General features: G+C 41.6%; 1 protein-coding gene across 3 annotated transcripts in view; it reads left to right on the top strand.

The window, feature by feature from the left end:
* The window catches only part of INTS6 (integrator complex subunit 6), a 59528-nt gene extending 38045 nt beyond the window's left edge, over positions 1–21483 (top strand). For all 3 annotated transcript variants that reach the window (XM_077484229.1, XM_077484230.1, XM_077484231.1), the window contains 13 exons: positions 1448–1573; positions 4277–4431; positions 4896–5048; positions 8044–8176; positions 9688–9782; positions 10522–10632; positions 12148–12363; positions 12453–12579; positions 14321–14463; positions 14598–14826; positions 17085–17441; positions 18599–18692; positions 20825–21483. In XM_077484229.1, the coding sequence (XP_077340355.1) occupies positions 1448–1573; positions 4277–4431; positions 4896–5048; positions 8044–8176; positions 9688–9782; positions 10522–10632; positions 12148–12363; positions 12453–12579; positions 14321–14463; positions 14598–14826; positions 17085–17441; positions 18599–18692; positions 20825–20918 (2033 nt within the window). In that variant the 3' untranslated portion in view covers positions 20919–21483. The remainder of the gene's footprint in view (positions 1–1447; positions 1574–4276; positions 4432–4895; positions 5049–8043; positions 8177–9687; positions 9783–10521; positions 10633–12147; positions 12364–12452; positions 12580–14320; positions 14464–14597; positions 14827–17084; positions 17442–18598; positions 18693–20824) is intronic.
* The last annotated feature ends 5409 nt before the right edge of the window (positions 21484–26892 follow it).

The following is a 26892-nucleotide window of genomic DNA, read 5'->3' on the forward strand; positions in this document are numbered from 1 at the left end:
GACCTGGGGGTCTTAGATGATGGGCTCTGCAATGGCATGCAATGCCAAGCTGCTGCAAGCAAAACAGAATATTGTGATATGTTAAAAAAATTAACGCTAGAGATGAAACAAATTCTCCCGCTGTACAAGACTCCGGCCACACCTAGAGTATGCTGTACAGTTCTGGGCACCAGTCCTCAGGAGGGATTGTACTGGAAATGAGTCCAGAGAAGGTCAACAAAGCTAATAAAGGGACTGGAGGACCTTTAATTAATTATGAGGAAAAGTTACGAGTACTGAACTTATTCTCTCTGGAGAAGAGTCACTTGAGGGGGGATATGATTTCAATGTACAAATAGTGTACTGGTGACCACACAATAGGGATAAAACTTTAACATGAGTGAATTTAATAAGCTACGCGACCATTCACTAAAATAAGAAAAGCGGTTTAACTTTAAACTGCATAGAGGGCTCTTTACTGTAAGGGTGGTAAGGATGTGGAATTCCCTTCCACAGGTGGTCTCAGTGGGGACCATCGATAGTTTTACAATTAGATAAGCACCTGAATGACCACAACATACAGGGATATACAATATAATCACACAAAGGTTGGACTTTTCTTTTTTCAACAACACCTACTATGTAACTAAGTCAATAGCAAGGCTTTCAGGTACATTACACAGCAACCAAGATTAACATACATTTTAGTACAGCGGAAATATAATTAAATGTGAGACCCTGTCATAGCAAATCCACAAATTGCTTAGGAGAGGTCAAAACAGGAGGGGTCAATTGCAAGATACATTCTAGTCCATGATGAATATAGATTGCGATTCCATTGCCATGTTCTGTGTCAGATGGTAATTGCATTTATGGTGTCAAGGATGTCTAAAAATAAGGAATGGTTCGAAGAATTTTCAGGAAGTGATAGGAAGAATGGAATAGGAGATGAACTGTGTGCAGCGGGGAAGGGAATGGAATTAAGGGGGAGTCCCTTCATGGGGATAAGTGCTATTCATGGATTGATTAGGACAGGAGCCTGCTTGTAGGTTGAGTTCTTTAAATTGCTGTTCTAATCTATTTTGATATCCCCAAATGCAGATCAGGCAATCCGGACTATAGCAAGGTGTTAGCGTGGCTTTATTTCATCCAATGGTGAAAACTCAGAAAAAAGCGCCTAACACAAGGGGGTTGATTTACTAAAACTCAGTTTGTTTAAAAAAAGGCTGGTGCAGCTCCACATAGAAACCATTCAGCTTCCAGGTTTATTTTTTGTCAAAGCTTACCGTAATTGAACAAGTTGAAGTTAGAAGCTGATTGGCTACCCCAATTTGTCATATATGTTTTCTTTATGAACCTAGTGTGTAGATGTACTTTCTGACAGAAATCAGAATTTTCTCCCGAAAATGTTAATTTTAATGCTCTTGCTTAATTTTAATTGTGTTTTTTTAAATTTCCTTTTTTCTAGGTCGCTCGTACTGTGTGTTCTCACAGCGAATGTTGAATCAGTGTCTGGAATCATTGGCACAAAAAGTTCAAAGTGGTGTGGTGATAAACTTTGAAAAATCTGGACCCGATCCTTCTCTTACTGATGGTAATCACATTTAGTGATCCTTTTATTAAACAAGACCTTCCCTACCGGATCTTGCTTCCCACACAATATGAGCAGTAAAATATTTATTTAATATTTGGGATAAGTTCACATTTAAACCTTTAACAACATGTTACACCCATGTTTAGGGTGTGACATGTTACTGAGTAGCCCCCGCACTTCCTCCTCCTGAGTTCCTGTTGTGACAGCAGATTGGGTATCTTCTCCCCACACCTGCTTTCACAAATAAAATAAAAATACTCAACCATGCGGCACCCAGCCAGCCACATCATTCAGAGTTTTATGAATGGGAGAGCTAGAACTACAGTCGGCCATTGTGGCTGGCTTGTAGTTCTCAACTACCAGGGCACTAATGAGCGCTCTAGGTAGTTCATTGATCCTGCCTGTCATTCAGTAACTGCCTGCCCATACCTTGCTACACTGACAGTTTGAAGGATTTTTTTTTTTTTTTTTAAATGCACTATTTTTAAAAAAGGTAAACTTATTTATCATTTATTACATTTCTTATTTATTAAACAAAAGATTAAAAAAACTCACTTTGGACCTGGCTTCTGGAAGTCATGGGTGATGTCACTGTGTCATACCACTGCCTCCGGGGATAGCTGGGCACTTGAAATTCCATAATACATCCCAGTAATTCATTATTGAGGAATTTCCAGTGGCCCGAATGAAGTAGCGCAGAGCAGTGACATCACCTGCACTTCCTGGAAGCTGGGATAAAAATGTGAGTGGGTTTTATTTTTATTTCTTTTGAAATCTTGATTTTATAGTTTACTGATAATGTATTTAAGCAGTGGGGGAGTCTGGGATTGGCTATACCTCAATACAGATGAGAATCTTCACGAAAAGTGTCTTCTTTTTAAAGCTTTGAATGTTTTTTTCTTTTGTCCATTCACCCCTGTTACCCCCCCCCCCCCCCCCCCCCAGTTTGACAGATGCTAGCAACATGTTTACACAGGTTGTTTAATGTCCTGCAGTCTACCCACATATCGTTTAGTTCAGCTGTGGCAGGTTCTGTTCTTTATCTGTAAATGTTTGTGTTTCTGACTTTTATCATTTTTAGCTTTTATCGGGAGGTGTTATACCAGCTCACATCAGAGTATATGGAGTTGTGGATAGGTCTCTGAACAGTGTTGAGATTTGGGCTGGGTTCACACATGTCCAGTGCGAATTGTATGTCTGTTTTCACTGCGAATAAAAAAAAAAAAAATGGTTCAGTGTTCCAGGTGCATTTTTGATGCGGTTCTGATGTGAATTTGCAGTACTCATGACAGCTGCATTTTCAGTGCTGGCGAATACATAGTAGATGAGGTTAACTCCTGTAGTAGGAGAGCAATCTGTGCTGAAATCCTAGACACAACTGAATGTGTGCTTCAGAAGCCTTCCCATGAGCCTGGAATTCCGCACCTGAACCGCACCACAGTGCTCAGAACGCACGCAGGACTCTTATTAAACTTGCACTGCATATTTAGTTTAAAGTGGTAACAAACACTGTTACTTATGTTATGTGTATACTGTATTGGATACATTTGAGTTTAGAGTGTGTACTATTAGCATATTCACTGAGTATTTAGCGCCGCTCATTCTACACTGCTTGGTAGGATTTTTTTGCACACGTGAACAGCTTTAATGTAAATGAATGTTATGTGAATCGGATGCGGTTCAAAATACATTCCAGTTTGCATATATGTGAACCAAGTCCTACAGTTGGGTCTGAATACTACAAAAACAGAGCAAAATGGACCTTGTTTTACACACTGGGGTTGATTTACGAAGTGTAGAGTGCAAAATCTGGTGCAGCTGTGCATGGTAGCTAATCGTTTGCTAACTTCAGCTTATTCAATTAAACTGGTTGTAAACCTATTACAACCACTTTAACCTACAGGTAAGCCTTAATCTAGGCTAAAAAAGGTTTAGGAGATATTTGCAGAAATGGCCGCACTGATGTCAACGGCGCATGCGCCGTAGAAATGGCGCGCTCAGTGCGCCTGATGTCTAACTGTGATCATGCCATTAGTGTCGGCACCAGCGCGGGAGTGATGTAATTGTGGCTCCGGCCAGTCACAGCGCCAGAGCCGCGATACCCGGGAAAAAAAAAAGGAAGCTGGTTAGTTTCTATACAGTCCTGCTCCAGATTTTGCGCACTCCCAGTTTTAGTAAATCAACCCCAGGGTCTGCACACCAAATTAAGCAATCACTATGAGCTGACGAGATCAGCAGGGTAGATATGTAAGTACATTTCCCCTCCTGGTGATCTTGTGTGGGGAGCGCTGACATGAGTGGAAAAAGGGAGAGGACACTGGTGTCGGGCTTTTGGAAGCAGCAGCTAGGTGCGTGGTTGGCTGCTCAGCTGACTACACAGGAAATGGCAGTTGCTTTGTGAAAAGCAGATTGTGGTGCTATATTGACAAACTGTTCCTATAGTGTATTCCGTCTGTGTTTTTGGCTGTTTGCCTGGAGTTCAGCTTTAATGTTTTTGCTTAGTGATGTACTAATAAAATTTTACTATGACAGCGAGCTTGTGTTTGCAGCATTTTCTAATTTTAAAGGAAAAACCTATAGATTTCCTTTGCCCTACTTAATGGTTTGGGTGCACAGGTTCACTGATCTGGTAAACAGGGCCATATTATAGTTGTTGCAGAATGTGGTAATTTATTTCTCATTTAAAATTGTTTGTTTTTATAGATGGAATTACAGATAACATCAAAGCAGTTGGAGTCCAGCCTTGGCACAGCTGTCGAAAACTAATTTATGTTCGACCAAATCCCAAAACTGGTGTCCCTCTTGGTCATTGGCCTGTACCAGAATCCTTCTGGCCAGATCAGAATTCTCCAACACTAGTAAGTATAGGAGTCTGTGTACTTTGCAGTAATCTAGATCTATGTCTTCTATCCAGAACAACCAGATATTTACTTAAAGAGGAAGTAAACTTCCTCGCAGATATTTACCTATAGGTATGCCTATAATAAGGCTTAGCTATAGGTAGTGTAAAAATCTCCTAAACTTGTACAGTTTAGGAGATATTTACATTACATGCAGCCAGTGACATCACTGGCGCAAGCGTTCTGAAGGAACGACCACCGGTGCCGTTCGTTCTGAGCGCTGTGCTGTGAACGGTGGCTCCTGTGCGCATGTTTACAACCGGTTTAATGTCTTGCACTTCATAGCATTTTGTTGTATCTGCAGAGAATTTTTTTTTTTTCTGGTGCAAGTCAGAAAAGGAAAATGCTCTTGATTATAGGCCTATTCCAACTTTTCACTTCACTATGATATGGGTAACATATGGTACTGTCTGTTGCAACAGCCCCCACGATCCTCCCATCCCGTTGTGAGGTTTTCCTGCACAAATTCTGAACCGATGGTCATAGATAAGCTGCCATTTGACAAGTATGAGTTGGAGCCATCGCCACTGACGCAGTATATTTTGGAAAGAAAATCTCCACATACGTGTTGGCCCGTGAGTTTTTATCCTTATTTGTTGTAACAAATGTGGTTCATTTTGTGTGTGTGTGTGTATGTGTATATATATATTTATATATTTATACATTATATTATTATATTTATATATTATATTTATATATTATTATTTTATATATTATTATTTTATATTATTATTATTATATATTTTTTTTTTTTTTTATAAATCTTTTTTACAGTTTTCCTATCAAAATGTTATATGGATTGATTTTTTTTTTTTTTTTTTTCCCATGGACTATAAAAAACAAAGTTCAATTTGACCCTAGTTTAACAGATCCAGCCGATATTTAGAAATCATGGTGGCCGATAGCCGATATATGATGCCGATTTTTTTGGGCCGATATGTTAGGTCGATTTTATTTTATTTCTTTATTTTTTTCCTTTTTTATATATATATATTTTTTTTTTTTAATCCCCCTTGATCTAACACACCTTTCCCACTGGGGCGTTTTTCAGGCGCTTTTGGGCTAAAAATAGCGCCTGTAAAGTGCCTGCAAAATGGCTCCCCTGCAGTCTGTGTGAAAGACAGTGCTTTCACACTGAGACGATGCGCTGGCAGGATCTTAAAAAAAAGTCCTGCAAGCAGCATGTTTGGAGTGGTGTATACCGCTCCTCCACCACTCCTGCCCATTGATATGAATGGGCACCACTGCCGAAGTGCATGCAATGCGATTTGGCAGCAGTGCTTCATGGGCGCATTTAACCTCTTCCTTGGCCGCTAGCTGGGTTATATGTGCCCCACTAGCAGCCAAATAGCACCGCTAAAATGATGGTAAAGAGCTGTTAAAACTTGCGTTTTACCATCAACGCCTGCCCGCTCCAGTGTGAAAGCAGCCTTCATAAGTGATACAGAAAATTTCTTACATTTAAACATTTATTAAACAAAACAAACCTCCAATCAGTTTACTTGTATGTATGATTTAGATAAAAAAAACAAAAAAAAACTATATATTAAATAAAAACAGGTAGTCAAAACTTTTGGACGAAAAAAATAAATGGGCTAACCTTACTGTTTTTATTTTATTTTTTAAATAGTGTATTTTTTTCCCCAAAAAATGCATTTGAAAGACCTCTGTGCAAATGCCGTGTGACATAAAATATTGCAACAACCGCTATTTTATTCCCTAGGATCTCTGCTAAAAAAATATATATAATTTTTGGGGGGTCTAAGTGATTTTCTGGCAGAAAATACAGGATTTTTACTTGTAAGCAACAAGTGTCAGAAAAGATTGAGAACTTCTACACACAGAGATGACTTTATTCATTCAAGTGTAAACATTGTATCATTTTGTTCTTTTCTTGGCAGCCTGCCCAGAGAGGAGGAAAGATGTTTCTATGACGACTCAGGCAACTTACCCTGACTTCTATTACAGAAGTCATTTCAAAGTCCCGCTGCAGTTCTATATCGACTTTTTACCAGCACAATCGGTCGATGCCGATTAATAAAAAAACGGCAAATATTGGCCGATATATCGGTCGACCTCTAGGCTTAACACTGTTGCACTGCCCAGGAACTGCAATAATGTCTGCTTGCAGTCTGTGTGACTGGCACCCTTGGCATTATGTATAGATGCGAGGCCATGTGGCTCATGATAAGCCAGGCTGCATTGTTTGTTCAGCTGATGGGTATCTGTTCCTTGTCAGTAGATTGCCACTGCTTGACCTTTTTTTTCAGTGCTCTGAGTGGCTTGCATTTTGGCAAGTGCCGCAGTATGGTGGTTTTGTGTTAACTTGGCTCTGTTAAACTAGCGTAATCCATTAAGAGTGAATTTTATCTTGGTGTTCTGTATATCCAATAGTATTACTTCAGTTATGGGTAGAAGCTCTTGATGAACTTCACTTTCTAGGTCTCTTCCTCACTAGAATGTTATGTAAATGTGTACATGTAAGTTATTTAAAGGCTAAGTTCACTTTTGCACCAGGTTACTTGTTACACCCATATTTAGAATATAACATGGTGCAAATCCAATTAACTGATCATCGGTACAATATTTTTCAGGCTCCCAAGAGGAAAAAAAAAAAGAAATGCACTTTTTTCCTGCAAAAATAAACTGATCAGCCATAACATTTTGATGACCTACCTAATATTGAATAGATGCCCCTTTTGCCCCCAAAATAGCCCCTTGTGCTGCCAAAAACAACTCTGACCTGTTGAGGCATGGACTCCACTAGACCTCTGAAGGTATGCTGTGGTATCTGGCACCACCAGTGACCAAACTTTTTAAAGGATATTTTTTTTTTTTTTGCAGGTAAACTTAATTGGATTGAGATATGGGAAAATTTGGTGGCCAAGAAAACACCTTGACTCATTTTCTTCAAACCATTTTTGCAGTGTGGCAGAATGCAATATTCTGCTAAGACACCACTGCCATCAGGGAATACAGTTTCTTTGATAGGGTCTACTTTGTCACCAACAATGTTTATGTAGATGGTGCATGTCAAGTAGCATCCACATAAATGACAGCCATGGAACCAAGTAAACTAAACCAGTTTCCCAGCTGAACATTGCCCAAAGCATCATGCTGCCCCTGCTGGCTTTCCTTCTTCCCATAATGCATCCTGGTGCCATCTATTCCCAATGTAAGCAATGCACATGCTCCCAGACCAACAACGTGATGTAAAATAAATCATGATTCATCAAACCAGGCCACTTTCTTCCACTGCTCCGTGGTCCAGTTCTGATGCTCCACATGGCTATTGTAGGCTCTTTTGGCTGTGGGTCAGCATGGGTCTAGCTGTTACATTTTAGCCCCTGTCAAAGCAACTAAAAGCCTTACACTTGCCTGTTTTTCTCCTTTCACATTAACTTAGGACAACTGACAGGGTGAACTGAGCCTTTAAAGCCTCCTACTATTCACTAATGCATAGAATAGGTGAGGTTGTTTTCTGTGTCAAGCAGACTTTGGTGAAAGTGTTTGAGAACTGATGATGCAGGCAGATTGATGACCGTTGTTTTTATTTTTTTTATCAACCAGGTATTTGTAGCAAACAGTGCCAAGTACAGTGAACTTGGCCATCCCTTTGGCTACTTGAAAGCTAGCACTGCCCTGAATTGTGTCAATTTGTTTGTGATGCCTTATAACTACCCTGTTCTTCTCCCTTTATTAGGTAAGTTTCAGGACTTATATAAATACTGTGGTTGAAGGGGGTGGGACGGCTGCAACATGAATAGTTCAAACTCAATCTTAAAGTGACACTAAATTATATCCTTATGCTCCAAAATTATCCATATTTGTCTGCTGCTCAATGGCGCCGTAATCTATTTTTGATAACATTTTCTTACTGTTTTTTTGCCTCCTTATAACTATCTCTCATTGAGCTCCCGAACCCTTTTTCTCCTTCACTTTCTTTTTATGGGAACGAGCAGTGCACATTAGCTGCAGTCATGTGTCTTGCTCTTTTGCACATACAAATCCCATAGTCTATCTTGGGAGTGAGCAGGAGAGGGTGCCCACACACCTACATATTGTGGAACCATTGAGAACAAACATAGCCAGCCTCTAACAGTAAGTCCGATCATAGTACCAAAAACGGCTAAGCTTAATAGTTCTTTTTTTTTTTTTTAAGCTAAGAATACATACTCAACTTTATTTTAATTTTTTTTTTTTTTTTTTTTTTTTTTAACCAGTTTAGTGTCACTTTAATTGCAGGCAATCAGGTACACCTGTGCTGAGATACTACTATTAGTAGTTCAGCACAATTAACTGGACTTGTTCTGTAATGCTGAAGACATTTGGCCCTCGTTCACACCTGTGCGATTTGTCAGTTCTTAATCGCATGACAAGTCACACCCAATTGCCGGCAGTGGAACCATTCAAATTTGCCACTAATGTCGCAGTGACTTTGAAAAAGTCCTGCGCTACTTTTTTTCCAATTTTTCATTGCAATTTGCATATACTGTTGAACGTAACGAAAGTGGCACACCTCAATGAAATCAGAGGTGCGAATCACACTGATCTGCAGCTTTGAAATTGTAGCTTGATTTCAAAGCCCCACCAGTGTGAACTGCTTTTATCTTCTCCAAGCCGCCACTTCAGTTCTGATTTTGGGAAGATACCCCAGCATCCTGTTCTTGGGCAACCATGGCGATTTGGATTAGAGTGTTTGTGCTACCTGTGTGGATATAAATGCAGAGTTATCTTGCTGAAGCTCTTTAGAATGGCAGTGACTTGGAGAAAACGTAAGAAATATCTTAGCATTGCAGAACAATTTCAGTTAATGTGAATACCTACTATTAGATATACCAAAATCTGTGGTAAATGAGCCTTCAGACATACTGCATGGAGGTCAATATGTAGGCTGCCTACCTCTCTGAAGAAGCAAACTGCCTTGTAGGCAAGCTGATCCTCCAACTTCAAATATTTAACTTTCCCAGAGAACTATTCAGATCTGTCATTTGCTCTCAATGGCATGTGGCAGTGAATGTTTTAAAACCAGCCAGAAAACTAGTATTTTTTTATTTTTAGAAACCACTGATGGCAGCCTACATATTTGTATCCAGTGCAGATTTTGTTAAATAAAAAAATACACTTAAAATAAGCAAAAAAAGAAATGTCCTTGTCATTAAATGAGCTAAGTGATTTTTTTTTTATTTATTTTTTTCCCCCCAATTCCTTCAGACGACTTGTTTAAACTACACAAGGCTAAACCATCTTTAAAGTGGAGACAACTTTTTGAAAACTACTTGAAAACCATGCCTCCGTACTATATTGGAGTAAGTGTTTTGTCTGTAAAATGGCTATTTAAAGCGTTAACCCAAAAAAAAAAAACCCCAGATACTGTTCCTTTAAAGCATGTAATACAGCACAGTGTTTGTGCTGTGTCATTTGGCCTCCTGTATACCCTAAAAAAAAAACCTGGCCAATCCTGCCTGACTATACCCTCCCTTCTGCAAACAGATCACGATAATCATCGCTGCTGAGCCCTGACTTTGTGGTCCGTTTGCTTGATTCCATCAGCCGCAGCCCTGCTCTCTGCAGCTCTGTGTCCTGTCCTCCCCTCCCTGCTTGTAACAGCGCCTGCTTCTGCTCCTCTTGTATCTGCTATGAAATCTTACCTCCTCTGTACCTTTAATAACGTGCCTGTTTAATGTAAACAATCTGCCACTCTGTACCTTGTATGAGTGCAACTCAAGGCGCGCAGCTGATGGCTCCCTCCCCCTCCTCCCCACCTGACTTCAGTGGGATGGGTCGGCCCCGCCCACTGCAGCTGTGAGCCATAGAAAGAAGAGGAATCGGCTGTGTGCCAAGCTTATATAAGATACAGATTTTATTATTTTTTTTTTTTTATTATTTTTTTTTTACACACAGGCACACATGTTAAGGTATAGAGGGGATAAGATGATTTCAAAGAAGTGGGTTAAAGACCACTTTAAGTCACGGTTTACAAGAAATATTTTTAAGCTTGTTGCTTGTCCTCGTTTTGGTGCTGAGTCTCTTCTTTCTATTTTTCAGCCTCTAAGGAAAGCCCTAAGAATGATGGGTGCTCCAAACCTCATTCCAGAAAACATGGAATATGGATTAAGCTACAGCATTGTCTCCTACCTCAAAAAACTTAGCCAACAGGTATGGGGCATGATGTTACTGAAACCCTGTTTTTGCCTTGTCACTATCACTGCTGATCGGTTACTGAGGGCCCAGTGACAGGCGCCAGGATGCTGAATGAATGCTATTCTGTGTGCTGACCTAGTTAGCTGGATAAAGGGTACTACAAATCTGATCCAGTGCCTTGCTTAGCAGACTGTTGCTGTTATCCAGGCAATGTATAACTGCTGCACTGAAGTATATTGAAAAATGGCTGGCAAAAATAGTTGATGAAATCGGCTGCACATTGACATTATTGGGTAGATTAGACATTGTCGGGTAGTTTAAATTTCAACACATTAGCTCCGTAACTGAGCTTGTGAGTTGATGTATGCACACTTGCAGCAGTTAAGCTAAAGATTCGAGCATTATAGCTTTTACTGCTTCCCAAGTGCAATATAATTCTGTTTAAAGGTTGTATTTCTTTATTACAGGTACTTGTATAGTGCTGTCAATTTATGCAGTATATGTGTATATATTAGAACTGCATGATAAATCGTTAGAAAAAAATAGCGATAACATGAATCTATCCACGCTCGCCCCTTTCCGGGCACATGAATTACAGCGGCCATGGTGTTTTGTTTTTTTGAAGCACCTGATTAGAGCCACAGGCGCTCATATGCTTCAAAATAGCGTGGGCTTAGGTCGCAGAGGATGCGTCCTGGGCCCACCAGATGTGTTGCAACAGCGAATTTATATTTGCTGTTGCAACACTGATCCTCCTTCCAGCCAAATGGGAAGCAGGTATTAACACCGGGGCCCGTCATGCTGGAAGAAGGCCCTAGCAGCTGCAACTGCTGCTCTCACCGCCCGCATCCACGGTAAGAAGGGTGGAGGGGGTAGCTGCCAGTTGTGCTAGTACACCCCCCCCCAAAAAAAAACACCCACCAGCCTTCACTGGACCTTAGGGAATGGTGATTGTTGCAGAATTTTGTCACACTGTATTTGCGCAGCGATCTTTCAAATGCAATTTTTGGGAAAAAATACACTAATTTAAAAAAAAAAAAAAACAGAAAAGTTAGCCTTCTTTTTTTTTTTTTTTTTTTTTGTATGATGTGAGAATCGTGATCTTTATTCTAAGCAAAAAAAACTGATTCTCATTTTAGCAAAAATCGTGCAGCTCTAGTTTGTGTGTATATAATTTTCTGGGCCAAAACTGGGGGAGGTGGGGATGTCCCGCATATGCCCTGGGCTCCGCATTGGGAGGGACGCTACATTGTATATCCCTGTAAGTTTCGGTCGTTCAGGTGCTTATCTAATAGTTTAAAAAACGATTGATGCCCCCCCCGCTGAGGCCACTGCCTGTGGAAGGGATTTTCGCATACAGTAAATATCTCCTAAAAGTGCCCAGTTTAGGAGACATTTAGATGTATAGTAGCACCGGCTGCTACACAAGTCCAGCCTAATAAATGGTGACAATTTCAACATAACCTCCTCTTGTATTTTTAGCTTCATATTAGAAATTGTTAATCTTTTAGTATTTTTTTTTTTTTGTAGGCCAAAATGGAATGCGATCGAGTTATAAGCTCCATTGGGAAAAAATGTCCACAGGAAACCGGTATCAAAGTAAGAAATGGCAGAACTTTACCTTCACTGGCTGCCAGGAAGGATTTTAAAGAACTGCTGCAGGAAATTACAGGTGAAGTGCCACAGAGGCAGTCTGATGTAAACGTGAAGGAGTTTCCTGGTTTCCAGATAGCCCTGCTGAATAAGGTTTGTTCAAAATTGTAAGGACTTTCGTGTACTTCCTTTCTTCCTTCCTATTCTGGGGTAACTTTTTTGCTGACTTTTACATTGTGCAGGATCTGAAACCACAGACTTTTAGAAATGCCTATGACATATCTAGAAGTAGTCTCCTGGATCACCTGACCAGAATGAGAACAAATCTTCTCAAATCAACTCGCAAGTTCTTCAGCGTGCAAGACGAAGGTAAGCAATTTGCTGTGCACTGCTGGATATGGGGTAGATGTATAGGATGACAGGGTGTGTGTGTGTGGTTTGTGTGTGTTTTTTTTTTTTTTTTGTTTTTGTTTTTGTTTTTGTTTTTTTTTGTTTTGTGGTGCTGGTCCTTGAACTCACTTTGCAATAATTGGCTTTTGCAAATCACATTAAAACTTACAAAGGGTGCTTTGCCAGATAAAGTCATAAAGGCCAAGTTGATCTTTTGTAAAAAAATAAATGCACATATATTTTGCAGATAAAATGTGCATCTATTTTTTAAATTGCATCCTGTAAAGCGTTGCAGATTCTCAGTAAACTGTCTGCCCATATCTCCAATCAAGGCAGACAGTCACTGAATGTCATGAAGAATCGATGAACTTATGAGGGCGATCACCAGCATCTTAGTTCATTGAGAACTACAAGCCATCAGCTGCATTGGTTGACAGCACTTGTAGTTTGTTCATTCACAGGAAACTGTAAGCGTGATGTGGAGGAGCCCTGCACAGTTCCGCTGTTTTCAAATTGTGGCAGCAAATAAGAGGAGAGTGCTGCTACAGATGTGCACAATAATGGATCAGGAAAGAACTTGGGTTAAGTGTTGGGAAGCCAAATTCTGTGACATTTTTTACCTTAATGCAGGGAATACAATGTAAAATGTAAAAAATGTCTTGACTTTAGAACCATTCTTGGTTAGAAAAATGGAAAAAATTGCAATATAGAAAATGGCTAAGGGGTGAAGAGAAATAGTTGATTAGGGCTTGTTTAGGTAAACTAAGGGTTAATGGTTAAACAAGAATACATGTTAAAGTGTTTTCATTTGTCAGGTTGAAATGCAAGGTACACAAATGTCCTGTTTACTTTGTTTACATTTTTTAAGGCTTGTACATCATGCCAATTGTCAACAAATGTAGCTTCTTTGACTGTTCTGTACAAGTCAAGGAATGCTCTTCCCATATGCAGTCAACCCATTTATAATTTAAAAAATTCCACTATTTGTGTAACTTAAATGGACAATGGCTCCGTTATATCTGCATTACCTTTTGCTGCGCAAATAATTGTGACCTAACATTATTTAGAATGTGTGTGGCATCTTTCCCCCCGCCCCCCAAAAAAATTCACTAAATAAGAGGCTCTTACTCCTGGCATTCATAAAATATCTGCTATGAATTTATTCAAAGTTAACCAAAGTTTTGCATTAAGATTTACGGGCTGTTAAGGCCAACAGTTGCTTTACATCTGTTTTGAGTACTGCTGGACCACTTGCAGCTCTAAGATAGATGGATGGAGACTGCTATAAACTGATTGAAATCAATCTGATTCCTGGTGAAATTTCGATCAGTGTGTGGCAGTCTCACTCGACAGAAGTCGATCGTTTGGATATGTTGAAATTTCTTAATTAGTGGATGCAGGAGCTGATACGTGTATTCTAACAGCTTATAAAAGCTGTGGTTACGACTGTCAGATTTTTTAAATCCTGGAGGGGGAAATCCTTCATCCCCCTCATTTGCGTGGATGGAGGGATCTGGTTATTTTTGCTCAGCTATCTGATTGTATGAAAAAAGAAACACTGTATGGCCAGCTTTACTTTGCTAGTTGTAAGCCTTTATTTCTTGGATTACATTTGTCTACATTTAGAGGCCTAAATCTAAACTCCTGTAGACAGCTTTTTATTTTATTTATTTTTTCTGCCCCTTTTTCTCTCATCTTAACTTCCTTGTTAACTTTACAGATCACTTGCATAGCGTACCCATAGTGCAAATGGGAAATTATCAGGAATATCTAAGAAACATCCCTTCACCCTTAAGAGAGCTGGATGCTGACCAGCCAAAAAGACTACATACATTTGGAAATCCATTTAAGCTGGACAAAAAGGTAACGGTCAAACGTTATATTTTATAGCAACACAACACCTGTTACAATACTCCATGTAACATCTGCCGAAAAAATTCCTGTGACTGTGTTTTTTATTTCTTTTTTTGATTGTGGGCATTGTTTAATCTTTCCAGGGTATGATGATTGATGAAGCAGACGAATTTGTGTCTGGTCATCAAAGCAAGCACAAGCGCCCAGGAGAGCCCAGCATGACTGGCATCCCAAAGAGGAGGCGATGTATGTCACCTCTGCTAAGAAGTCGGCCTGCGTCTCCTGTTGTAAACAATCACATAGGAGGAAAAAGTCCCCCATCTGTCACACAAGGTTCACCGGATTCACCGAAAACGGAAGATGAACAGAAACGTATGTATTAATGCTTACATTAAAGCCGTGGTAAACCGACAAAAAACACATTTTGCACCCCTGCAGGTTTAAGTGATAATGTACTAGTATGCACCGCATACTAGCACATTATGACGGACTTCCCTGCACATGGAGCCCTCCAACGCAGCGCTACCATCTTCTCCCGGGCTACCTTCTGGCTCTGCAGGCTGTGGCTGTATGATTAGCTGGGGCCACGATGACGGCACATGCGCGCAGGAGCCCTCGGCTCTGGCACGGAGCTCTGAAGTTCCAGCACAGTATGCCGTCCCTTCAGAGTGCATGTGTCGGTGAAGTCATTGGCTGCATGTTGTGTAAATATCTCCTAACTAGTGCAAATTTAGGAGATATTCATGGTACCTTTCAGGTTACTTTTTTGTATGCATTCCTGTAGGTACAAGTTTGAAAGTGGAGTTTAATTCCACTTTAATTGAATTCTTATTGAACTGTAGTAACAAAGCAGATGGGGTAGGGTCAAGTGACTTGGTTCGAAAACCTTTTTCATTCTCAAATAACTTTGAAAGTCTTGGTTTAACAATAAATGTTGAATAACAAATGCATGCACTTGATACTGAAATTATCAGTCTGTGGAGTATGAGGATTTGGGAAGCAGAATATATTGAATTATGGCATTTTTGCATCGTGTCTCTGCTGAAATATAGCTGAATCATTGAAGGAAGCCTGTGCAGTTATCCAGACAAGCCAGTACCTAGCATTTTCAAAAGATCAGCTGTGGTAGTCCACATATCTTAGTACAGGTTTCCTTTTAATTGCTGTAGTAATGGCAAATGCCATACTGTTGTGCTCATAAGTTTACATGCCCTGGCAGAATTTGATTTCTTGACTGTTTTTCAGGCCAAGTAGAATAAGAAGCAAGTATGAAAAATACAAAATTTTATTTATACAAACATGGTTCACTTAAAATATTTGTTATAAAAACAAAACTGGAACTATGGTCATGCTATAACATTATACAGCTAACTTCTGTATCATTTGAAGGGTCTCGCAGTAAGAGACCAAATGAATCATGAAATTCGGGACTCCCACGTGTTTCAGTTAATTGTCTCTATTGAGAAACCGGTGACATTACTGGCTTCTACTAAAGTAAATATCTCCTAAACGGTGCACTTTTTGGAGATGTTGACTGTACCTACAGGTAAACTTTATAGACTTGCCTGTAGGCACAAGATAAAAAGTGAACTTCCACTTTAATACAGATGTTTCTCTAAAGTAAAAAAAAAAAAGTACAAATGCTACTTGTATTTGGGGCAAGTGACTCTATATCGCAGTTTTTAGTTTTGCGTACCTTCAAATATCTCTTGCTCCCCATCGGACATAAACAGAAGAAACCTTAGGATCCCTTATAGGTTGTTACTGCTTTAAAAAATATCTGCTCAACAAATTCTGTGCGATTTTAACAGGATTTTAAATGGTGCTTAAACCTTTCCTTAGAGCAAACTAAACATGCCTCCAATGGATGCCTCATTTTTTACAGGTTTTTGGCCATCTGACTTTTTAGGATTGAGAGGCGCTAGTCCCTCCCTTTTTATAATGCTCCCTAGACCTCTGGGCCTGCTCCTTGGGTGTCCTTCTTACATATGTTCCATCCTTTGCCCTCCACGCCTTAAGCCGTACGTTGTGAGATTTTTATAGATCTGGGTATACGCCACTGGTGTTTGGTGGGTGGGGATCTCCTTATACCCGACTGCACCCCATGAATCCCTGAAGAAGCTCAAAGTGTGTAACGTGTTTGAATACTGCACCCTCTTGATGTCCTTTTTGTTCATCATGATGTACATTGGTTAAAAAGACACAAGTCCATCCAGTTCAACCATAAAAAAATAAAAAAATAAAATTATCGTACAATCCAATATACCCAATTGATACCTTTGCTTTAACCACAATTATGTTTTTAGGGATTTTATACCTCTATACCGTATGTTTTTTGATTTAATTTTTTTTTTTTTTAGCCAAATGTATTTACTGTTCTACAAAAAATGTTTGTTTAGTTTGTTCTAAGAAAAGTTTTCAGTATCACTTAAAATCCCACTTATTTCTTTTGGTTCATTTTTTTTATACATTTGGTAGGTGTGTGGTGCTGTGTAATTTAACTGAACCTATCACTTTCTTTAAAATCCTGTGTGATGCAATCCACAAAATATAAGCTAGCACCATATCTCTTACCTAAAATAGCCACGTTGGTTTTGTATTAGTAATACATGAGTTGTGTTCTGTTACAGATCCTGTTATTAATAACAATTTGACGGATGCAGTTGAAAACCATGTCGAGGACCAACTTGCACCAGATCTGTTCATGGATACCTCAGAGCAGTTTGAGACTTTGTCCCAGATTTCCTTGAACTCTCTGGAGAGTGCAGACGATTCCGCTGATGATGGCGACTCCGATAGTTTTACTAATAAAAATGAGCAGTTTAGTGAAAATCCAAAACCGTCTGAGAATTTGGGCAACTGCTTTGTAAATGACACAACAGCACTTTCCCTCAAGATGAGGAGGTTGCGACCGTGCCGGAGTTACGAGGAAGTCAACACAGAGCTGAAAATTAGAATAATGAAAGAGATTAGGAAGCCAGGGAGAAGTAAGTATAAGCGCAATCAATTTTGGAGCATCACAACTATCACTTGTAACTTCCTCTTTCTGATCCAGTGTTGCATATTCATACCCTGAACTACTAGGGGTTTGAGCTTTATTAGGAACTAATGATGTGAATTTTTCATGAAGATATTTTTGTTTTAGCATTATTGATACAGTGCAAATTACAGTAATTACTACTTGCTGGCTATAATTACCTGATGATGGGCTAAGCCTTTAAACTGCACGGCCACGCTCTTTCTAAATTGTGTCAGCAGGTGCAGGGAGAAGGTCCATACCCGCAGTCACATTGGTTGTAAAATGTAACATGTGATGAAAGGGGAACTTATCCTTTAACCAACAACATCTAGGGCATTGAAGCTTCAGTGATTTGTGGTCATGAAAGGGTTAAACCTTGATCATGTTCAAAAAGGCATTTCTAAAATTCAGCCTACAAGTGAGGCAGTCTTTTTGGTTAAAGTGGAACTCTCCCAATCCAAAATGATTATATTTAATCCTCATGCTATTAGCATTAGTAAACAAATAGGAAAGTATAATATTTACTTGTGTTAAACTTTTTATTTTATTTATATTTTACATTTCTTCAATGGCTTCTTGTTCAGGCAAATTGCCATACATCCCCGAGTCTTCAGGAGGAAAGGAGGGAGGGTTTTCTCACGCATGCTTGCGCTGTGGGCAGATGGATTCCAGGAAGTAAATGCTACATGAATCATTTGCTCTTACTCAAGATGGCCATAGCCAGAAATGCTGGGGAGGTGATTTTCTAAGAAAACGCTCAACTAAATAAAGCATGGAGACATGGATATGGGGGGGGGGTGCTTTGAATATTAAAAATGAATTAAATAGCGTTTCAGTTTGTGGTGCACAGATGCAGTGAAGATCCGCTTTAAATGGTAAAATCAGTCCAGTTACTCCATTTAAAGCTGCGCACAATTTAGGAGAAATGTACAGAAAAAGAAATGGCCTTGATTCATTTTTGAAATTTTACAATTTTTTTTTTAATTCTTTCACAATCTAAAATGTTTGAAACAGATTTTATTTATTTTACAAAAGAGACTTCCTTTGTTATGCTCTGTGTAACCAATGTTATTGCATTAATGCACACAGACTGGCAGGGTATAATTGTGTTTTCTTTGATTTTAGAGTATGAGCCTATCTTTGCTTTGCTACAAGAAGTACAAGGCAGTCTACAAACACGGCTTTTCTTCTTGCAAAATGTCATCAAAGAGGCAGCAAGGTAGGCTGCGTAGTTCATTTTCCAGAATTAAATATACTAGCTATGTGTATCACCAGTATCAGGCAAATGATGTCATTATGTATGAAAGATGCAATTGTTTGGAGACCTGTTAGTATTATACTAGAGAAGCCCTCACCTCATACAATTTCATCCCAACTACAGGAGTATGTTCAGATTGTAGTTTTATAGATGTTTAGTAATTTTTGTCTGCTTTTTGCTGGGGAAAAAATGTTAAAAAAAAAAAAAAAAAATAGATTTTTATTGAAGGAATTTTCTTAACATAAATAAAACTTTTTAATAGTTTACTTGGTCACCCACAGGCTTCTCTATCTCCAGTGGTGAGATCTCAATAGCTGTATCTAATGCTAAACTCCAAGTGTTATTCCTCTTGCTGCAGGAAAAGCAGTCTGGCTCTGTCTGCTATATTCCTGGTAATGTAAAATTTAAATGAGAAACTGATAGTTTAAGTCTCTGTGTAATGGCTTTGGCTGCCAGGGAACCAGTGGTTCAGAAACAAAGCTCTTCCAACAGAATCTCGATAAATAATATGAAGGCAAAGGGTGATTCAACCCAGGAATATCGTTTTTTTTAAGGTGGACTGGCCAGCCATCTTCAAATCCAGTAGTTTTTACCTATGACTAGCACATTTGGTCTTCTAGTCCTGCTGCTGTGCCTAAACCCACACTCATTCACACAACACCAACACTTTCTGGAAGTACCAAAGGTTGCTAACCCCCGTCATAATGATGTGCTTGTGTTGTATGCAAGTTTGATGTCATGCTCAAACCGTGTCCATAACCCTGTGGACATTCCAGCATGCCTGATTGCGGCTTCTACCAGACACCCCTATATCAATTCGCTGGAGGAAGTAGTACCAATCACTTCAGCTCTAAATGTGTTCTGAGATAACTGAGGGTCTCATTGGCCCTCTTATGACTCATCCCCCTCCCTTCCAGGCAAACTCTCATGAGAGAGAGCTATGCATGATGTCATAAGCCTAGGCTTTTTACCAGACAAAACAGGAGGTGGGCTGTATAAGATATCTGCTGGCATAAAAAAAATGTTTTACTATCCAAAGTTAAAAAAAACAAGGGCAGAAGATTTAATAGATGGAAAGATGAAAACAATTACTGAAGTTCCTCTTTAATGACTTGGAGAGGATCTGCAAAGAGGAGTGGGACAAAATCCCTCCTGAGATGTGTGCAAATCCGGTAGCCAACTACAAAAAACATCTGACCTCTGTGATTGCCAGTGTGTGTATAGAGGGAGATCTACAGTATATCTATATCACTAAAGCCATGTGTTTTCTTGAGGTAGATTTTAATTGGCTAGGAAGCTAGTACAAATCACTAAAGCAGTTTGTCAGATGGGAATGAGAGCCTTGAAATTTAATGTGGAGTCTCTAATAGCATAAGCATCCCAGACTTCTTTTCCCCCTCCCTTTTCTTGTAATTTCTACTCTTTAGGCCTCTTTCACACAACCGATCCATTCAGGTCCGCCTGTCAGCTTTCAGGCGGACCTAAAAGGATGCTCCATAGAGGTCTATGGAGTGTCGGATGTCAGCAGTGACATGTCCGCTGACATCCGACCTGCTCTGATCCAAAAAAAGTGTGACTGAGGAAAAACCTCTTTTCATTCGTCTTCGTATTGGGTGACGACTGACTCTGCGTTCCGTCATCGCCCAATCTCCCATAGAGGAGAGCGGCGCCGTGACAAGTCTGTCCCTGCACAGTGTGCAGAGACGGACCTGTTCTCTGCCTGCTCAGCGGAGATCGCTCCGGCGATTCCCACTGAGAAAGGGGATATCTACGGTGCGGATCATCACTGATCCACCCCGTGTGAAAGAGGCCTTACTCTTGTTCTCACGGAAAAGGCACGGGCAGCTCCATACCTATCTTAGTAGCTCACATTATTGACTTTACGAAAAAGCTGGTATATTCTAGGTTGATGCCTACCTGAGATTTATGTACTTCAGGAAATTGTGTATTTATATTGAACATGGTATAAGCATGTAACTGGATGTCTTAAGGTTTCTACATTTTTAATGTAATGTTTTGGTTCTGCCCTTTCTTGGATTCAATAATAATATATATTTTGAAATTTAATGTTACATTTATTTTTCTTTATCTAGATTTAAAAAGCGGATGTTGATCGAGCAGTTGGAAAATTTTCTAGAAGAGATTCACAGAAGATCAAACCAGTTGAACCATTTCGGTGACAGTTAAATGGTCCCAAGGAAAACCCTTGTATGCTTGGTGGGCACAAGGTGTGAATGGTGGTGGTTGCCACATTTTTCTTATACCATCTTTACAATGACTTATTGTACCCTAATATGCTTCCATTTTTTTCTTCTATGGAAAATGATGCCTTTATATGGAGTAACGGAAAGTTTTTAGAAGTTCCCAGCGGTCACTGACCAGCTATGCTGATCTTTCTCAGGTTCCACAGCTGACTCTTAGCCTCACATTCACGTTTATTCACTGGCTAGGATAAATGTATATTTTTTGCCAAAATCTGATTGGGCTTCTCTCAAGGTTGTTCCACAACTGGTTTTAGCAATGGAAGTGTGAACACTCTGCATTCAACATGTATGCTGGACAGGAGATCTTTTAAATGCAGTCCCAGGTTTGTAATTAAAACATAGCTAGGCAGAAGCACATATGTTGAAACAAGGTAATATTTTGTATATAATTATTTTGAATATATTGTAAGTTGTACAGTTGTATTTTGAAAACTATTTAAACAGAGGCACTTTTGTTATTCCATCAATAAAAAAAATCTCTATTTTAATATTTTTGCAAAATCTATATTATGAATCGTATTCTTGTATTTTCTGGATGAGAACTACTTATTCAGTGTGTCATTTTGTTACTTGGTGTCTAAATTAACACTATCTGTTTCCTGGTGAGCTTACCTTGCCTACATCTGGACATAGAATTCAGTTTTAAAGCAGACACACCATAAGAAAACTAAATGTCTTTCCTGGCCTTTTTAATGACCATGCTAGTTGGCCATACTTTCATGGTTGATCCCTGACATTGATGAAGTATTAAGCATGTGGCTTATCAAGGAAACCGTTAATGTGAAGTAGAGACATTGCCACTGGGGCCCTGGCTCTGAAAATACTACTTTATTGGTGGCCTCTGGCTCCACCCTGGAGTAGCTATACAGCAAAGTCTGTTACTGAGAGTGCATACCAGTTCTTGGTCAGTAACTCAGATAAATATTGACAGCCAGGAAGCTATAGTTTTCAGAAGGGGCTATACGATAAAAACCCACATTTCTTTTAATGACCTGTAACTACAAAAGAGCCACCACAAACACCACAAATACCCTTAGCAATTAAATCGCAAATTCTGCCCCAGAAATACGGTTAGGGTGTAAAAGATAACCAGTCAATGTAATTTTAGGTTCTATAAAACAAAACGTAGATTTAGAGCTTCTGTAGGGTTCTAGGCATCTTGATCTGCATTTATAGATGTAAACCTAAAGACTGGTGGTCTCAAGTTCTGCAGGCTTGGATTCTACGCTATAAACTCATACCTTAGAGTGTAAGCTCCTTGAGGGTAGGGACAGATGTGAATGTACAATGTATATGTAAAGCGCCGTGTAAATTGACGGCGCTATAAAAGTACCTGATATTAAAAAAATATATATACCAGCAGTCCAGCAGCTGATTGCACCACTAGCTAAATCAAGCTTGTTTGTTATGTATGGATGTTCTGTCAGCAGATCTAGTGTTAGGTTTACATCTACTTTAAACCAAGCATTAAGATGTAAATTTAAACCAATCAATATCATTTAAACTTTCAGGCCTCTTTCACGCGGGACGGATCCGTGATGATCCGCCCCGTGGACATCCGCTTGCTCAGCGGGGACCATCGATCCCCGCTATGCAGGAAGATGACAGGTCCGTCTGCACACTGTGCAGGGACGGACCTGTCAAAGCGCCGCTCTCCCCATGGGTGATCGGATGAGGACGGACCGCAGAATCCGTCGTCATCCGATCCGCAGATGGATGGAAAAATAGGTTTCTCTTATATTCACCGACTGACACAGCTCCTCTCAGTAACTAAATGGGTTGCATAGTCTGCCGTTAGGAGAAACTAAGCTAAATTGTTACTCGATACACAGAACTTTAATCCTGCCCCGGGGTGCGGGGGCGGGCCCTGTGCTATCAACCCTTCCCACTGCTCCTAGCAGCTTCAGTTTTTATTTTGCCTAGCAAGAAGCATGACCTAGGAAACCCTGCGGGCCTCTTGGTCCATGCTTTTGCTGCAGGTTTGCTGCTTTTTGCACAAGATGAGATCCTGAGATCTTCTATCAACTGCCGGCTGGGTGACAGGCTGGTTAATGAAATCCTTGTAGTCTCCCCAGTCCAGCCATCGAGCGTGAGCAGGCTGCAGTTACGGCTTGGCAGGCCACGACATACCTCATGCTCCAGAGGTGGGGTCTGTGAGCTTCAATGCTCCAGGGTATACATATGACTGGGCTACTGATGTCTGGATCACAGTATACCGGGCCAGTAACCTTCCCTGTAACTGTGCATGAGTTGGCTACCACGGAATGTCTCCCAGCTTTTCAGGACTGGTAAGTACGGCTCTCCCTGCTTCGGTGGGTTGAGCAGCTGGGCATTCCCTGGGGGAGTTGATTCAGGGGCCACCTCACCTTATCTTCTCTCCCAAGTCCCTATCACCCCCTCCTTCCCCCCTCTGAGGGGGGTGTCTGCATGCGCTGTGTGTGTGTGTGTGTTGCTCTGTGCGGTTTCAGTCCTGGTCCAGGTCTGGGGGTCCAAAAAAGGCAGTTTTTGTGGAGGTTTTCTGTGTGTCAGCAGGCAGTTTGTTTGTTTTTTGCGCTTTTCACCTCATGGCGCCGTTCCGGCGGCCATCTTGGATTTGGGAAAGCTGTAGATTCCCCTGGGGAGCTTCAGCAGCCATTTTCCCTGGGATTCCTATGGATTACATTGGCAGCCATTTTGTGAAAGCCAAAATACTTTCTTCACCGCTGGCCTCTTACGACACTGTCACTTCCTGTATTCCCTGTGTGTGAGGGACACTGGATGGCTCTGTGTGGAATGCTGAAGCTGTTCTGCAGACTGTTGCACTGCTGTTAGAGCTGCTGCTGACAGTTTTTCCTCCTCTCTGCATCTGGGAACCTCCTAGGGACTACAGGTACTGTTGTTGGCATTCACAAAACACCCCAGGGTGGTGAGTCTAGCGCTAAGCACACCCACCAATGCGGCGGCAGCAGGAGGGTGGGACCCTCACTGCCCTAAGTCCCCTTGCAGGTGGCAGACAGGATAGGGTCAGCATGGCTTCAGAAACTGGTGTTTCTTCCCCCAAAATCCAGGCTATAGCAACCAGGTCACCTGCGGTTAGTGCTGTGCTCATGGACACCCTGACGGCATTCCTAGACTCCTATGTTGCTAAGATAGAGGCAGAACGTGGCAGGAAATGTGCATGTAAGAGGCCCCTGCCCCCCCCCCCCAATCCTCTGGGGAAAGCTCTCATGCAGACTCTGGCCCTGCTGCGGCTGAAGACCCCTGCTCTGACCTATCAGACGTGGCTGACCAGGACCATTCGGACAGTGGGGATGATTCCCCGCCCGGCGCGACAAGGCGCTTGTTGGAGCACTTATCACAGCTGTGCGTGATACCCTGAAGATTCAGGAGCCAGCAGATTCCTCTGCTGATGTACCGGTCCCTTTTGGGTCCCACAAGCCAGCATGTTCACCTAAGGTGTTCCCGTATTTGACTTATTTTGACAAATTCATTTACAGGGAATGGGGTTGCCCGCAACTGACCTTTTCGGTCCCCAAAAGCTTGGCGGTGCGCTACCCCTTTGAGGAAAGTCTTCTCAAAATGGTTGGCTCCTCCGGTCGTGGACCCCCCCAGTGTCTAGGTTAAATAAAGTAACCACGATCCCGGTTGAGGGGACTCCTTCATTCAAGGATTCCACAGACAGGAAGCCCAAAGCAGTGGCTCGTTCCTTGTTTATGGTTGTGGGGTCAGCCGTGCGACCTGTACTGGCATCCGCACTGGTGTTGCAGACACTGAGTGGGCAAAACTTTTGCACCGCAAACTGGGAGAGCAGAATGCCTCCCCTATCTGCGTGGAGTTAGCAGACCAACTAGTGCATGGCCTTAAGTACGTTTGTGACGCGGCCCTGGATACTTTCCCTCTGTTATCCAGGGCCTCAGTGTCAGCTGTGGTGCTGAGGCGCCTTATTTGGCTGAAATGCTGGTGCGCAGACCAGGCATCCAAGAAAGCCCTGACGGATCTTCCCTTCCTTGGTGACCGGCTCGTTGGAGCCTTGTTGGATGGCATTATTAAAAATGCCACGGGTGGTAAGAGTAAACTACTCCCACAGGCTAGGAACACTAAGGAGCCACGCCGCAGGCAAGTGCCCTCCTTTTTCCGCTCACAAGCGGCTTTTTTTGTCCGCCCGCTGCTTCGGCAAAAGGACCCCAGCCCGACAGGAGGCCCACGGACGGTCAGAAGCGTCCTTGGAACCACAAGCCTAACAAGCCTGCGAACAAAAGCGCTACCGCATGAAGGTCTGCCCCCACCCACATCTCAGGTGGGGGGTCGCCTTCGGGAGTTTGAAGCCCGTTGGACCTCTCGCTTATCCGACCAATGGGTCTGTGACCTGATTTGTACAGGCTACAAGATGGTTTTTCTCTTGGCTGCCAAACAGATTCTTCCCCCTCCAGCATAGCCATGTCCCCGGTTCGCCGGGAGGCCCTGTTATGGGCAGTGAGGGACTTGCTGAATCAGGGGGTGATCTTACCAGTTCTGCAATCGGAAAGCTTCCAGGGGTTCTACTCCAATCTGTTTGTGGTTCCCAAGAAGGAAGGGGTACGTCCAAGCTTGGACTTGAAAGCCCTCAATCACTTTGTAAAAGTGCAGAGGTTCACAATGGAATCAGTTCGCTCAGTAGTTGCTGCACTCAATCGGGACTTCCTGGCGTCCTTGGACATTCAGGATGCCTACTTGCACATACCGATATGCCTTCGGCATCAAAAGTTTCTGCATTTGGCAGTCGGAAGCCCATTACTAGTTTGTGGCTCTTCCCTTTGGCCTGGCATCAGCCCCCGAGTCTTTACCAAAGTACTGACTCCAGTGTTGGTGTTGAGACAACGTGGGATCGCGATCGCGGGTTACCTAGACAATTTCCTCCTGAGAGCTTCTTCCACCTCAGAATTAGAGGAGGATGTGGCGATCACCTTGCAGAAAAAATTATACATAAAGTTGCGCTAAATATACGTGAGAGTTGAAATAAAAAAACTCAATGCAAATTATATAGAAAATACACACAAGTCAAAAAAAACATCCTGTGTAAAATTCAATCAAGCAAAAAGGAGTCTTTGTAATCAGGAAATCTTAGTTCCAAAAAAAAAACGAACAGAAAAATCAGTCCTTTTAATGAATTCAGTGAAATCTTCCTGACTTTGTCACTATCATATCCAGATCTGAGAAAGGTTCGACTCTTACCGCAATGGGTGGACTCCAAACCAACTGAGTCGTTAGCGCGAGCAGACAGCCCTCTGCAGGGTTCTTTAGTGTGTATTCCGTTCCGATACACTGAGGGCGTGGATACATGCGGATCTTTCAAAGGTAACCTTTGAATGATCCGCATGTATCCACGCCCTCAGTAGTGTATCGGAACGGAATACACACTAAAGAGTGTAAAATTGGCAGGCGGACTATCTGAGTCAGATGCTGGATCCAGGAGAATGGGCATTGCATCCGGAGATATTTAGGCGGCTGTGTCTGAAGTGGGGCACACCAGATGTGGATCTATTGGCCTCCCGGCTCAATTGGAAGGAGCCGAGATTCGTGTCCAGGACAAGAGATCCGTGGGCAGACACGCTGGTGGGATCAGTACCAGCTGAGCTACGCCTTTCCTCCGCTGAAACTGTTGCAACCTCTGCTTCGCAGAGTGGAAGCCGAGGGGATTCTAGTAATCCTGGTTGCCCCAGATTGGCCTCAGCGGGCCCGGGACGCAGACCTGGTGCGCCTGGTGGCAGACGCTCCCTGGCGACTGCCGTTGAGATAGGACCTCCTATCTCAAGGTCCAATCCTTCACCCTGCTTTACCATCACTGGCTTTAACGGCCTGGCTATTGACAGCCAGGTATTGAGGAACAGGGGTTTGTCGGACTCTGTGATTCCAACTATGCTGAGGGCGTGGAAATCTTC

This window comes from Lithobates pipiens, unplaced genomic scaffold (genome assembly GCF_037356315.1).
Source record: "Lithobates pipiens isolate NorthernLeopardFrog02 unplaced genomic scaffold, aLitPip1_a1.2 Scaffold_16, whole genome shotgun sequence".
Taxonomy (NCBI): Eukaryota; Metazoa; Chordata; class Amphibia; order Anura; family Ranidae; genus Lithobates; species Lithobates pipiens.